A 14,016-nucleotide genomic window follows, 5' to 3' on the forward strand; every position below is an offset into this window, starting at 1 on the left:
CCTGAGGGCCCACCTTCTGCTCCAGGAACCAAAAGGAGATGGAGAGAGGCCCCTCGATGGATCTTTATTCATAAGCACTTGGCTGGTCATTCTCTGGGGCCCTTGCTCTGAGGGATGGATGGGATCAGCCAGAGGGAGCAACCTCGCTCCTACTTGTGTGGAGAACCTCAGGGGTCGAGGTCAGAGGTCAGAGGTCGCTCTCCCCGTAGAGGGCACTGGAGAAGGCCACATAATCCAGGGCCCCAGCCGGAGCCCCAGGCCCCTTGTAGGGTGCCATCCGGCGGATGCAGTACTCAGCCTGCTCGGCCGGGAGCTCCCTCCGCAGCTCCTCAGGGGTGATGTAGTTCTGGGGGAGAAGAGGCATTGAGGGCCACAGGTTCTGTTCCCTGCCCCGGCCCCCCAGCCCCCTCCGCCGCCAGGGACTCACCTTGTCTCCCGCCAGGATCTTGAAGGAGGCCACAACTTGCTCAGCCGTGTCAGTCTCGGCTGTCTCTCGGGTCATGAAGTCGATGAAGGCCTGGAAGGTCACGACCCCGGCTGCGTTGGGGTCCACCATGGTCATGATGCGAGCAAACTCCACTTCCCCCTGCAGGGACAGAGGGCAGGCACCATGCCCATGGGTGCTAGAGCCAGGAGGGCTCCTGATGTCCCCTCCTGGGGACTGTCCAGCCTTGGCTTGACAACCCCGGTGACAAGGTGCTTCCTTTCTCCATAGACCGTCTGCTGCAGCCTTAGTCAGCTCTGGCTTCAGCAAGTCCTTTCTACTAGGCTGAGATCTGCTTCCTGCCCGTGACAATGCCCCCTGTGGCCCATTGGTTCTGATCTTTTTTCTGGGGCTTTCTGTAGTGCCCTTTCTCTGAGGTAAAAATGTTGCAAGCTCAGGCTTTGGAGTCACACAGAACTGGGTCCAAATCCTAGCTGTGTGTCTTTGAGCAGGTTAATTTCTCTCCCTCAGCCTTTGACAGCCCCTATGTGAAATGGGGTAATTCTACCCAGCCCCAGTGGGCGTGATGAGGAGGAAGTGAGATCATGTATGTGAAGGTGGGAAGGACACAGTAGGTGGTCAGTATGTAGGAGGGAGGCACTGAAGGGACTCCTGGGATGGGACTGGGGGACACTCACCAGGTCGTAGCCCATGGAGATGAGGCAAGCCCGGAAGTCATCGGGCTCCATCATACCGTTCCGCTTCTGTGATGGGTGAGCAGATGTCAGGCTGGGTCCCAAACCCCACCAGCCCCCAAGTCCACCCCGCAGGCCTGGGCCCCTGCTGACCCGGTCAAAGTGGTTGAAGGATGCCCGGAACTCGTTGAGCTGCTCCTGGCTCAGGCCCTTGGCGTCTCGGGTCAGTACCTGGTTCTCCACCTCGTTGATGGTGCGGGCGATGGAGGTGAGCAGCTGCTCCCAGCCCACGCGGATGTGCTGGCAGAGCAGGAGACAGGCCAAGTCAGTGGGCGGCCAGTGCCTGGCCCCTAGCTCTAGCTCCCGGCCAACCCACTGTGTGACCCTGGGCAAGTCCTCCCCCTGTCTGGGCCTCTGTCCGCATCTGGAGGTTCCACTGAGTGACCTCCAGCAGCCCTCCCTGCCTTAAAGTTTGATGATTTATTATGTATTAAGTATTGATCAAGCAGCCACGGCCAATCCTGGCCTGGTTTTAGACTGCTCTGTGACCGGATGGGTCACTTCCACTTGCTAGGTCTCAGTAGCCCCATGGTTACAATGGGGGACCCTCCTAGAGCAGACGTGCTGTGTCCAGCGGCGGTGCCCCGGGCTCCCCCAGCCAGTGCCGCCTCCCCTGCCCTCTGCGCGGGCGTGGCCCCACCTCCATGCTGTAGACGGTGTGCTTATTGTCAAACACGAGGCTCTCCTGCAGCAGCTGGTGGTCGCCCTCCAGCCGGTCGATGTTGCTCTTGTAGTTGATGATGTTCTGCTCCTGCTGCCGCAGCCCGGCCATCTGCTCCTCCAGAGAGCCCACCATCCCTGCTGCCAGGCGTCCCACCTCCTGCAGGGGGACCCGGGTGGGATGAGGGCCCCCAGCTCGCCACGGTCCAGCCCTGGCCGCACTCCCCCGGGGTGGCCCCTCCACCCAGGCCTTACCTCCACCTTCCCCTGGATCCAGGGCCCGACGGCATTGGCCTGGGCTGCAAACTGTCGCCGGAGCCTCTCGTTCACCTGCTGCCGTGTCAGCTCCTCCTGCAGTGTCTGGTCACGGCTGGGTACCAGCTTTCGGACCTGCGAAGGAGGGTGGTTGCGCCAGGGGCAGCTCTGGGGGCCGGGAGATGGCTCTCAGGGGAGATGGGCTCCAGTGCCTCGAACCTGCTGCTCTGAGCCGCATTGTCTGGGCTATATGGACAAGCTCCTGGGCAAGTTATTCAACCTCTCTAGGCTCGTTTCCTCATCTGTGAGATGGGATCAGTGCACCATTTACAACTAATTTAGGCTGTTTTGTAAAGGATGTCCACACGCCAGATTTAATTCTACTTCACGTGAGGCCTGATAGGAAAATGCTGCTGTTACGGCCATTTTACAGATGAGGCCAAGACAGGCAAGGAGACTTGTCTGACGCCACGTGGAGGCTGTGGCAGACTCCAGATCCGAAGGTGGACGTGATTCTCCACATCTGGGGACACCTGAGGTTTCAGGGTGGCTAGAATGCACAGGAGTGGCTGGGAGGCAGGGAAGGCCGCAGGCGGCACTGACCGTGTCCCACTTGGTGTTGATGTCCTGTGGACTGAGGTTGATGTAGGGGTTGGTGGTGCTGGGCCGCAGCCCGTACGTCTGGCAGATCTTCTGGATCTCAGCCTGGATGCCCAGGATGGCGCCTCGCTCTCGGTCAGCCTCGGGCAGCGTTGCCTTGAACTGCTCATGTGCTGTCAGCAGGCTCTGCGAGGCAACAGGCAGGAAGCATCAGCCAGTGCCCCCACACTTCCCACAGGCAACAGAAAGGGCAGCAACGTGCTCCAGGCCATGCAGCTGGTCCAGGGCGGGGCTGGCTTAAGAACCCAGGCCTCTTGTCTCCCAGCCCAGCACTCAAGAACTGGCGCTTTCCTCCCGTCCCCATTCCCCAGGAGCCCAAAGGAGTGGCTGATAGGATTTTAGGCCAGCTTCCCTGTCATCCCATCCAGTCCCCCCACACCTGGAACCCCCGCGGCCACCTGGGTCTCCTCCACCGAGTGCACCAGCCACACGTCCTGCAGGTCCTCCACAGCACCATCCAGCCAGTTGTTGAAGGGCGCTGCCCGCCGGGCAAACTCCAGCTGCAGCTGGTCGATGGTTTCCAGGAGCTTCTCCATCCTCTAGGGGTGGTGGGGATGGTGAGTCAGCAGCCTGCCCAGTGGGCCCCCCTCACCCACCTACAGTCCCCAGCCCCCAGCTCCTGGCTCCCAGCCTCACCTCAAGCGCATCCCGCCTCTTCTGGGTCAGCGTGCCCAGGTTGTCCCACTGGTCGCAGATAGCCTGGCAGCGGCTGTTCACCGACGCTGCCTCGTGGTAGTCCAGTTCACTGGGAGCGAGAAGCAGGGTGGCTGTGGGCCAGACCCCAGCCCAGATTTCCTCCTTGCCTGCCCTCCCGGGGCTGGCACCCTTGCCCCGGGTGGTGGTGAAGGCATGAGACAGCCAGGGTAGGTAGGGGTTAAGCAGGGCTTTCCTGGGGAGGAGGGGTCCCAGCCCCCCACTGGTCCTCAACTCCAATCCCTCAAGGAGCTTGGAGGGAGGGGGTGGGGCTTTGAGTTTTGGGGGCCGGGTTATGCAAAAAAGGGCGGCTTTACAGGAGGAGGTGGCGAGGCCAAAGCTGATGGAGAGGATTTGGGGGAGTAGACCTGGCCTGGAGCTGAAGGGAGCGGGCAGGCCACGGAGGTGGGACAGGCCGAGCGCAGGTGGGGAAGAGTATGCCTAGCAGAGCGGGGTCGGGAGATGGAGACAGGGTTACGGGAGGAGGGGCGCGGGACAAGTGATGATGGGGAACGACCTGGGTACCAAGGCAGGGTTACCAAACCGGGGAGAAGGAAGGCTCTTGAGGGCATGGGAGTGAGGCGGGGATTGACGCCGAGGGGCGGGGCCAGGGAGGGGCGTTGTCGCTGGGGGCGGGCCCTGTAGTGGGTCACGCCTACTTGAGCTCCTGGGCCAGCGCCGCGATGTGCTCCACGCGGTCCTGGTGCGCCGCCAGGTCGCTCTCAAAGGCCTCGTGGCGCCGCAGCAACGCCCGCACCTCCTGTAGCGACGCGGACTCGTAGTCGCGCTGGCTCAGCATCTCTTCCTTCCCTGCTCGGAGAGAGGCCCGGCTCTGGTCACGCAGCGGCGGCCGCCGCAGGAGCAGGGGGTTCGAGCCGGGCTGTGTGACCACGGAAATTCCTCCTCTGTGAAATGCAGGTGCCCACACCTGCCCAGTCTACCCTAGGGATTTGGCCTGAGGCGCTAGTGTGATAAAGTTAAGTGAAGCTCCCGTTCCAGGGCATTGCCCATAAATGACGTCAGCATCCCCTCCACGCTCAGGGTGGTCCTTCGGACAGTTTTGGTAACTGCCTCCCCACGACTCCATGAGCCCCATGAGCCCCTGAGCCAGTTTCCCTTGCTCACCAGTGTCCCCAGGGCCTGGCACGGTGCCTGGTACTTAATAGACCTTCAATGACTATTTGTTGGATGAATCAATGATGAATGTAAAAGTGTTTTGAGAATAACAATTACCATAATTATGCAAATAAAACCCATAATTATAATAATTGCACAACGACCATTTGTTGAGTGCCTCCGCATTATGCAGAGGCAGTAACTGAGTTTTAGAGGCTCAGAGACCTCCACAGGGTCCCATCAGTGGCTGTATATGTAAAGAATTGTTATTATATCAAACCATTGATACTCATTATGCCCATAATCCATTATTAATGGTTGTTAGTATTTTTAGGCAGGACTCATTCATTTGTAGGATTAAAACCCCTGATGAGATACAGAATGAGTGTTTTCATACAGCATGCTATATTTGACTCACGCAATATTTTGGCATCGGTAAACTTTGAGTCAAACTTTGAGTGTTGGAGACTCACCTTTGGACACCTGCTATGCATACAAACAAAACGCTAAATGACAAATTAATCAGAGTAGACTTGCCGAAGGCCAGAGCCAGGAGAGAGTTAGGGGCCTGAGTTTACGATAAAGAGACTGTGGCCCAAAGACGGCCAGTGACCTGGTTGCGCGGCAAGTCCGGGTGGGACTAGAAAATGGGTCTCTAGCTAACTGGCAGAACACCTTGACCTGTGCATTTTGCCAGGACCACCCCCTCCTCCCAGTCTTCACCCCAGGACAGAATCCAGCCCCATGAGGGGTACCTACCCCGGGTCCAGGCCTCATGCAGGGAGGCCTTCTGCTGGAACTTCTCAGCCAGGTGCTGGAGCCGCTGCAGGCGCCGGATCTCCGAGAGCAGCCAGTCCTCATAGCCCTTCTCCACTTGCTCCAGCCCCCGCCATGCGTTGGCGATGTCCTGTGGGACAGGCAGAGGTGCCCTCCATCACGGTTCACCCATTGTACAGACGGGGACACAGAGCCCAAGGTCACCCAGGGAACATGGGCAGAGCTGGAGTCACCCCCATCCCCACCCTGGCTCACCGAGACCAGCTTGCCCTCAGAGGGCATGAAGGCCGGCCGGTGGCTCAGCCGCAGCTTGGTCTGCAGCGTGTTGAAGTTGATCTCCAGCTGGCACTTCTCCTGCACGCGGGGTGGCTTGTGCAGGCGCCGGTAGTCCCGAAAGTCCTCCAGCTTGCGCTGCATGGCACTCATGCTGGGCTCGCCCACACGGTTCTCCAGCCACGGTATGGTGCGGTGGATCCATTCCAGCAGCTGCCAGGGCCAGGCAGGGGGAGAGCAGAGAGCTCTGAGCTGGCCTGCTCACCTCATCCACCCATCTCCACCCACACCCAGCCTGTGGCCCAAAGGCTGGGCCTCAAGCAGAGGGGGAGGGGGGGTACTGGAGGACAGAATGGGGGGGGGTCCCCCCTAGTCAGGGAAGGAATAGGATCGTTAATTTCTGAGTCCAGGGACCAGTAGAGGTCGGCACAGAGCAAAGGGCCATGAGACTGCCTAAATATGAGTGAATGGATAAATGAATGAATGACGAGTGAATCACTGAATGACCAGGAGCTTGGATGGGCAGAAAGGGGCAAGAGATGGGTGAAGATGGCAGGAGAAGGCTGGGGAAGGCCAAGGCTGCTCCGAGGAGGGGGGGCGCTCTGCAGACCTGGGGTTAGCCGGGCCTGGGAGAGCCCAGGTCGGGGAAGGGGAAAGGCCCTCTGGCCCATCTCACCTCACTGGCAAGCTTCTCGTACTCCTCCATCAGCTTCTCGTTTTCCTGGTTCACCGCCAGCACTTTGCAGATCCTGTTGGCAGCTGTCTCCGCCTGCGGTGGGAGTGGGCAGAAGGGCTGGCGTTAGAACAAGCTGCCGCAGACACCCCAACCCAGCCTCCCTGTGTGATGCCCTTAAAACCTGGACCCATGCAAAGCGGGGAAGGGATGAGGGGAGCACATCTTTTAGGATGAGGACGGAGCTTCGAGGCCAGACGCCTCCGCTCCTGAGCTCCCCAAGGACCGAGGATGTGCAGGTGGGGCCGTAGCACTCCCATCCACGTGGGGCCTGGCACCTCCAACTGTCGGGATGCGGCCCAGGTTGGGCCCCTGGGTGCACGAGCCCAGCCCAGCAGATGAGTGCCTTTACCTGCTCGGCCCCGGCGAAGGCATGGTAGAAGCAGGAAACGTAGGTCATGATGGCCTTCTCATCGGGCTTTGGGGTGTTCACGATGTCTGGGGGATGGCAGTGAGGTGTTTATTAGCCAAAGCCAGGGCTGGGGAATGGACTCATGTCCCCACCCAGGCAAAGAGCTCCCCTGGGACAGAAGGGGGCAGAGACATTTAGTCACAGCCACTAGCTTCCAGCTACCCCAAACCCAGTGTCTTCTTCCCTGAAGCCCTCTGGTCATCCCAGGGCCCAGCAACCTCCCCCTCTGTGTGGTGAGGAAAGCACGAGGGAGTGGGTGCATCAGCGGACACTGTGGCCCTCATGAGGTACCAGTCCACACTGCCTGATGTCTCTAACCCTCCCATGACTCCATCTGTCTGTCTGTTTCTTCCCCAAGTCCACGAACTCCTCAGAGGCCAGACCAAGTTCTCGTCCATCAGTGCCCACACACCCCAGGCACAGGAGGTGCTCAGAAAGTGTTTGCTCCCTCAACTGACTAAACACCCTGTTTGGGCAAAGGGGCCAGAGGCAGCATCTTTCCCAGAGGAGCTCCCAATCTTGAGGGACCAATATGCTCCCAGAGGGTGGAGCCATTAGGTAAGGGGAGAGGCAGGGAGGCTGCTTCCTCTGGGTGGAGAGGGGCAGGGGGATGAGAGAGAGGGGGCCTGGAGACAGGGGCCTGTGGCAGGAAGGATTCTGACCAGGGAGTGGGGTGAGGGGCCGAGCGTTCCAGGAGGAGCATTCCAGGTGTGGCGGTTGGACCCTGCAGACAGGTAAGTGGAGTCCTCGCCCGGGCTGGGCTTCCTCTCACCTTCCGCATCCAACATCTTGGGGATGTCCAGGTATTTCTCTGCCACCTCGAAGGCAGTGTTCAGGTTGCCAATGGGGTCATCCTAGATGGGTGTGAGGAGGAGAGGTGAAAGGTCAGCTGAGGGCAGAGGTTGGGGTGTTGGGGCTGGGGGCGGCGGAGGCCTACCTTGCGCAGTTTGGCGTAGTCGATGAGGTCAGGGCGGTGTCGGTGGATGAGAGCACAGAGGGCCAGGCCATCCTTCCAGCTGGGCAGAGAGAAGGGAGGTCAGCCCAGGTTCAAGCTGGGGCCCTCTTCTGCCCTCCTCGCAGGAGCACCCCCATCAAGACAATGTCATGTGTACAAGGGGGTAAAGTCCAGACTCCTCAGCTTGGCATGTGAGGCCCTTCATTAGCAGACTTGCGCCATCCCCCCCGAGCTCATCACAATTCCTTCACCTCCCCTAGGCTTGGGCCACACCAATTTCTAGATGTGTTTGGCCTCCAAGTCTTTGCTCAGGAGGTTCCACCTGGCTGGAATGCCCTTCCAGGGATGTCTCCCCTCCTCCCTCCTCATGGATTCTCTCTCACCCTCCTGGATTCAGTTCAACATTGACTCAGTCCTCCTATTTCCAGTCACTGTTCTGGGAACTTGGTGGTGACCTCTCCTCCCCTGTGGCTTGTGACAGGGGCCCTAGGGCCCGGCAGAGGCCCGTGCGCATGCGCTGATCAGCTGACAGACCTGGTGTGGAAGTTCTGCACGTTGACATTGCGGTACGGCGCCGTCTTCCGCTGGCACCACAGGAGCAAGCCCTCCTTGGCCGAGGTTTCTGGGTGGAGATGGGGGGAGCGTTGGTTGGGGCGGGGTCTGGGCCAGCCCTCTCACTCTACCTGCTTCCCCACTGCTCACCCTCCACAGAGATGTCCTGGATGGCAAAGCGAAGGATGATGGTCCAGATCATGCCCAAGGTCATCTTCAGGTTCCCGTCGACGATCTCTGCGGGCCAGAGGGTGAGGACAGATTCCACCTGGCGTTCAAGGTCTGTACTACCAGGCCTCAGCTACCTTCCGCCCTGCTCCACCCTCTGGCCCTTATCGCCCATCCCTGGGCTGGCGCCTAGTAGTTGCTCAATCTTTTTACTTAAAAATGATTCATCAAGGGGCCAGCCCCGTGGTGTAGTGGTTAAGTTTGGTGCACTCCGCTTTGGCAGTCCAGCTTCACGGGTTCAGATCCCAGGCATGGACCTACACCACTTGTCAGCCATGCTGTGATGGTGACCCACATATAAAGTAGAGGAAGACTGGCACAGACGTTAGCTCAGGGCTAATTTTCCTCAGGGAAAAAAAAAGATTCACTCAACATCTACTAGGTGTCAGGTCCCATGTCGGCACTTTGGGTACATTTGGTCCCTACACTCCCTCCTGTGAGGCATGGGTGGTTATCCCCATGGAGGTGACTTGTTGATGTCAGGAATTCCCCCCCACCCCCTGACCAGGCCTCCTCCTACCACCTCCTCACCTTCAGCACCGATGGACACCAGCTTAACCCCCTTGCTGGCAATGAAGTCCAGGGCCTTGTTGACATTGGCAATTTTGTGGAAGCGCATCTTGCCTTTGTCTGGCCTGGGCAGCCTCTCTCCTGGGTGTAAGAGGAGAGGTCAAGGGGTCAAAGGTCATGAGAGGAAGCTGAAGACATTGTCCTCAAACTTCCCCCTCCCCCACCAAGTCCCCTTCCAACTCTCTGCTGCCATATTTCCCCAGCCCTCTGGACTCCTCTAGGTCCTGGGGTCCCTGTGCTCTGATTTGCACCCCTCACCTGAAATGACCTCCAGGAGCAACATGAGTTTGAGGCCATTGCGGAAATCCTCCTCGATGTTTTCGATCTGGGTGCCGGCCTTGCGCAGGTGTGAGTTGCACCAGGCAGTGAAGGTCTGGGGGCAGAGAATGCTTAGATTCTAGGCTGAGGACAGTGTTCAGGCCTCTCGGTCAAGGTAGGTCTCAGAGCCCGAAGGCCGGGATTCAAGTCCCGGGGCTGGCTGTGCATCTGGGGCCAGGCCCTTTCCCTCCCTGAGCTCTAGTCCTCCTGGAAGAGGAGAAATGGGGTCTGGGGCCCATGCAGGTCCCAGTTTGGATGAGGGGCACCTTGCTGCCAGGACTCCAGCTTCAGCCAGTCTCAAGCACTGGAGGGGGACTTCGAAAATGGTAAAGGAGACACTCCAAAGTGTTGGACCCTCTGAGGCACAAGGGCTAATGCAGGCTGAAATGGCCTTTCTAAAATCTGAAAAACTCTGGGTTGAAGCACATTTGGCTCTGAGGGTTTTGCCCAAGGCACTGTGCCCCTGTGTTATTATCTCACGGGCCTCCCAGGGCTGCTGTGAACCGGCCTCCAAGTAGACTATGCGGGTGCGAGAGCTTTGCAGGCCGTGGAGGATCAGGCCCGGCCTGACCTGGTTTCTGGAGGTGACTGCCTTCCCTCTCTCCCCAGAATCAGCCTCAGCCTCAGCCTCCATCTGGGACGGGAGGGCTGGTATACAGCTGTTTGTCTTTTGGGGATGGGCATGACCCGGAGCCTGGTGCACAAGATTCCACCAACCTCCCAAGCTTCCAGGCCCTGGATTCTGCCATCGGCTGTAGAGCCCTTGGTAGAATTCATACTTGGGCCCTAACCCAGCTGAGCTACTCCCTCTCTGTGACCTTGGGTGTGCCCCTTGCCCTCTCTTGAGCTCAGTCTCGCCAGTTGTACAATTAAGGGGTCAGACTCCATGACGTCTCAGCTCCTTCTTCCTCCGACCTCGCAGGATTCTAGCATTCAGAGCATTCCCCCACTGCAAAGCAGATACTCCAGGGAGGTGGCCCTGAAAGTAATTTGGAATTATTTCCTTCAGCCAGCTTCCTTTCCACAGATCAGCTTTTAAGATGCCCTAGGAGCTGGACATGGAAGGTGATGCTTTAAATAGTTGAGAGGCTGTCACTGCTCAGGGAAGGGAGTGAGCTTCCTATCACCAGTGGTGTGTAAGTGGGTGCTGAGCACTAACTGATGGGGCCTCACGCAGGAGAGAGCAGTTGGATTCTCTGTAGTTCCTTCCAACCCTGGAGTCGGAGATGCTCTGGGTCTGGATGGGGCAGGGGAAAGGCAGGTCTGGGTGGGGCCTCCATGGCAGAGGAAGGGACATTATTTCATTTGTCAAACATGACGTTTAATGAGACGGGGTCCCGGCCCTAAAGGAGGTCACAGTCAATCAAAGAGTCATGTTCGTCTGAAAAGTGCTGGGAAAGACTAGTGTTGAGGAGTCAAGGGGCGGAGTTCTCCAAATCAGGTGGGGGACGTCTTGGCGAAGGCTAATATTTGATCAATGGAAGGACAGGAGGCACTCAGGCAGAGAAGGGCAGGCAAGGGCATTCCAGGCAGCGACAGCCACGCGGATGAGTGTCAGCGGCGAGAAACAGTTGCTAGGACTGTGGAGCTACAGCTCGCTGGGCACTGCCGGAATGAAGCTGGGGGTGTTGGGGTGTGACTGGTGAGAGGCAGGCCGGAGGGGCAGCAGGGGCCAGGTCATGCACCATCTTGGGTGCTAAGCCAGGGAGTTTGAACTTGATCCCGAGGGCAACAGGGAGTGAGGAAAGCTCATTCCCTCGGGATCCTGAAAGCTTTCAGACAGAGGAGAGAGGTGGGCAGAACTGTGTTGTAGAAAGTTCATCCTGGTTGCAGAGGGGAGACAAACGGCTTGGCAGAGCAGAAGGGAGAAGTGAGGAGTTGGCGCCTGGGACCAGCGTGAGAGAGGGAGGGGGCCAGTGAGGGGAACGGGGCAGGACCAGCTGGATGAGATAGAAACATTTGCTCCTGGCTGGAATATAAGCTCCCTGACTCAGGAGCTTTATTTTGCCCCGTGCTGAATTCCTGGGACCTAAAACAGTGCCTGGCACATAGTAGGACCTCCTAAAAAAATACTGAATGAATGTTTTGGAGGTTGAATGAAGAGGACTAAGGCATCAAGCGGAAGGAGGTGGGAGTGCTCCAAGACATGGAGGAGGAGCAGGGAAGGGGTGGGGCTAAAGCCGAGCGCAGAGATGTTCACTACATTGTAATAAACACGAGAAAAAAATGACCAGAATGTCCAACTCCAGGGGATGCTGATTAATTTACAGAGCATCTATGCTGTGCGGCTGTTGAATGAATGGATGAGGTGGGTGGCTTTAAATTGGGTTGGAAAGATATTACGGATATCTTTTTAAGTGATGAAAGCAAGTTACAGAGTAGCCTGTGTCTTAAGCGGGGCATGTGGACCTGGATCTGGGAGAGGCCTGGGTGGGTGGGAGTGGGCAGAGGAGTGGTTGCAGAACAGATGGCAGCTGGAGGCAGGGGCAGGGATGACATCACCAGGAGACTGCTGGACCAGAGGACCGCAGCCCTGCTTGGAGACAGGTGCAGGAGGAGCTTGCGGGGAGGCGCGTCACCGGGGGCACCCCAGCCGAGTCAGCTAAGCCTCCTGGCCCTGGGGGTCATCTCCTGTCTCTAACCCAGCGGAAGTGCTCTGATTCTAAGTCCTGGAATTCTCAGATCCACCTCTCTTCCCTGACCTTTCCTAGAGTCCTACCATTGGCATGGCAATTGTATTACTGGCAAATGCTGAGCAGGGTCCAATGACCTCATGGTGTCCTCCCTACCCCTGGCCTGCCGCTCCCCAGTTTACCCACTCCAGCCCGGATCATTTTCTCTTTTGGGAACCCAGGTGTCCTGCCCCCTCCACTTGGGAAAGTCGGGGAGTGAAAATAGATCGAGGAGGGGGGCCAAGGGCCCTACAAGGCTGGGCCTGGGCAGCAGCTGCCCGTGTGCCCCTCTCCAGCCTCCCTCAAGGCGCTGCCTCAGCACAAAGTGTCCATCTGGCCAGAGGGTCAGGTTACTGCGTAAGGGGACCCAGGGCTCCCCTCCTCCCGACCTCGTGGCCTTTTCAGCAGACTCAGGGCCTCTGGGGTGGGGAGGGGTATCTTGGGAAACAGTGGGGGGTGGGGCAAGCAAAGAGCAAAGACCCTCAGGTTGGGGGGGTCCTTTTTCTGGCAGTATATGATTTGGGTCCTATGTCTGCCCCTTTCTAGGCCTGTTTCCTCATTTGACAATTGGGACAGAGTGACTATGGACGCCAGGATGGAGAGAATCCAGAGGGGATGTGGGAGTGGGGGGTCTAGGATGGTTCCCCCTCCCCCACACTCCCAAGTCACCCGGTTGCCTGGCTGCAAGCCCTCGAGGCGGGCCAGGAATATTAAACTAGAGAGTGGGGGTGTGGGGAGAAAGATTAGTCTACCCAAACCCCTCAAACTTGCATCTCTCAATCCATTTTCGCCAGCAGAAGTGGGGCGGTGAGCCCAGGGGAATGAACCCTGGGGATGGGGACCCCAGAAACTCCCCTTGTCACCCTAAACCCCTCATAAAGGCTCCCAGTCCTCTCTTCCAGCCCTGGGGGACAGCAGAGGACGGATGGGCAGAGCCTGGGCGAGGGAGAGACACTCTGGGTCAAGACAGGCTCTGCCCTTGACCTGCTGAGATGCCAAGGACAAACCGCCCGGCTTCTCAGGCCTCAGTTTTGCCATCTGGAAATGGGTGAGCACTCACTTTCCGCTGCTGCTTCTCCCAGGCCGGGTCCAACAGCAGGTCGCGGTCCCAGTCCTCCTCCTGTTCCATATACTCGCCGCCCCCGCCGCCGCCGCCCACGAAGTGCCCCTCCCCGACCCCCAGACCCTCGGGCTGCATAACCATCATCATCTTGCTCAGGCTCCTGGCTCCAGCTCCGCGCTCTCCAGAACACGGGGGCCTCGTTAAGTAGCGCCCGGCCCAGCCCCGGATCGGATTCGCGCTAAATATGGGGGAGGAGGGAGGGGCCGGATGGGGGCGAGGGCGCTCGGGTCTGGACCAGGAGAGAGGTTGCCCAGGGGCCAGAGGACTGCAGAATCTGGGGGCACTGGAATGGATCCCGTGGCGGAGATTCGGGGTTCGCGTTCCGGCTCCGCCTCTGGGCGCTGTGTGACCTTGGGAAAGCCACCGGCCCTCTCTGAGTCTGTTTCCTCATGTCTACAACGGAGATGATGATAATAATAGTGGCTGCAGACCTCTCTAGAAGCTGCCCTTTGGACCTCCTCCTGTCCCTATTACTGCGCTTCGCTGGTGGGAAACAGGGAGCCCAATCCCCATTTCACAGAAACCCCAGGCGCCCAGCTCTTTTGAATGTTTTCTGGGGAGATGAAGGGAGACACTCGAGAGTGGGAGGGGCTCTAGGCCAGCTGGATGGGCGATGCAGGGCTATTAATATCGGGGCGGCCGGGGGGGTGAGGGGGAATGTGCTGAGCCGGGAAACCCCGACGCCACGGAGACTGCAACTCAACTCGTGGCGCCCGCCAGCGGCTGGGCGTGCAGGGCTCCCTCGAGCGGGGCGGGGCCTCCGCGGGCGGGCGGGGCTATGACGTCGCGGCCCTACCGGGCGCTGGCGCCAACAGGATTCCGAGCATCTCGTTGGCTCAT

At 58.8% G+C, this 14,016-nt stretch overlaps 1 protein-coding gene across 2 annotated transcripts; it reads right to left on the reverse strand.

Moving 5' to 3' along the window:
- Positions 1-39: 39 nt before the first annotated feature.
- Positions 40-13,278, reverse strand: ACTN3 (actinin alpha 3). 2 transcript variants are annotated; one of them, XM_046642848.1, is made up of 21 exons: positions 13,114-13,278; positions 9,322-9,436; positions 9,025-9,144; positions 8,416-8,502; positions 8,248-8,335; positions 7,696-7,774; positions 7,531-7,612; positions 6,699-6,784; positions 6,290-6,382; positions 5,596-5,826; positions 5,323-5,470; positions 4,107-4,257; positions 3,391-3,499; positions 3,153-3,293; positions 2,698-2,880; positions 2,095-2,229; positions 1,820-1,999; positions 1,273-1,419; positions 1,123-1,188; positions 428-586; positions 40-346 (listed from the first exon to the last, which is right to left on the reverse strand). In XM_046642848.1, exons 1-21 carry the CDS (start codon positions 13,261-13,263, stop codon positions 188-190), a joined length of 2,709 nt encoding a protein of 902 aa, XP_046498804.1. In that variant the 5' UTR covers positions 13,264-13,278; the 3' UTR covers positions 40-187. The 2 variants fall into 2 exon arrangements, with proteins under 2 accessions (XP_046498804.1, XP_046498803.1); XM_046642847.1 differs by having other exon boundaries at positions 1,123-1,419.
- Between the last annotated feature and the right edge of the window lie 738 nt (positions 13,279-14,016).

Source organism: Equus quagga, chromosome 17 (assembly GCF_021613505.1).
Source record: "Equus quagga isolate Etosha38 chromosome 17, UCLA_HA_Equagga_1.0, whole genome shotgun sequence".
Lineage (NCBI taxonomy): Eukaryota > Metazoa > Chordata > Mammalia > Perissodactyla > Equidae > Equus > Equus quagga.

What these genes read in the sequence shown, in the direction of transcription:
- ACTN3 (XM_046642847.1), bottom strand. Translation starts at nt 13,263, where the DNA reads ATGATGATGGTTATGCAGCCCGAGGGTCTGGGGGTCGGGGAGGGGCAC. An exon ending in GCTCCTGGAGGTCATTTCAG is followed by an intron (nt 9,145 to 9,321) that starts GTGAGGGGTGCA and finishes TCTTACACCCAG; the next exon opens with GAGAGAGGCTGCCCAGGCCA. An exon ending in GCGCTGGCCCAGGAGCTCAA is followed by an intron (nt 3,500 to 4,106) that starts GTAGGCGTGACC and finishes TCTCGCTCCCAG; the next exon opens with TGAACTGGACTACCACGAGG.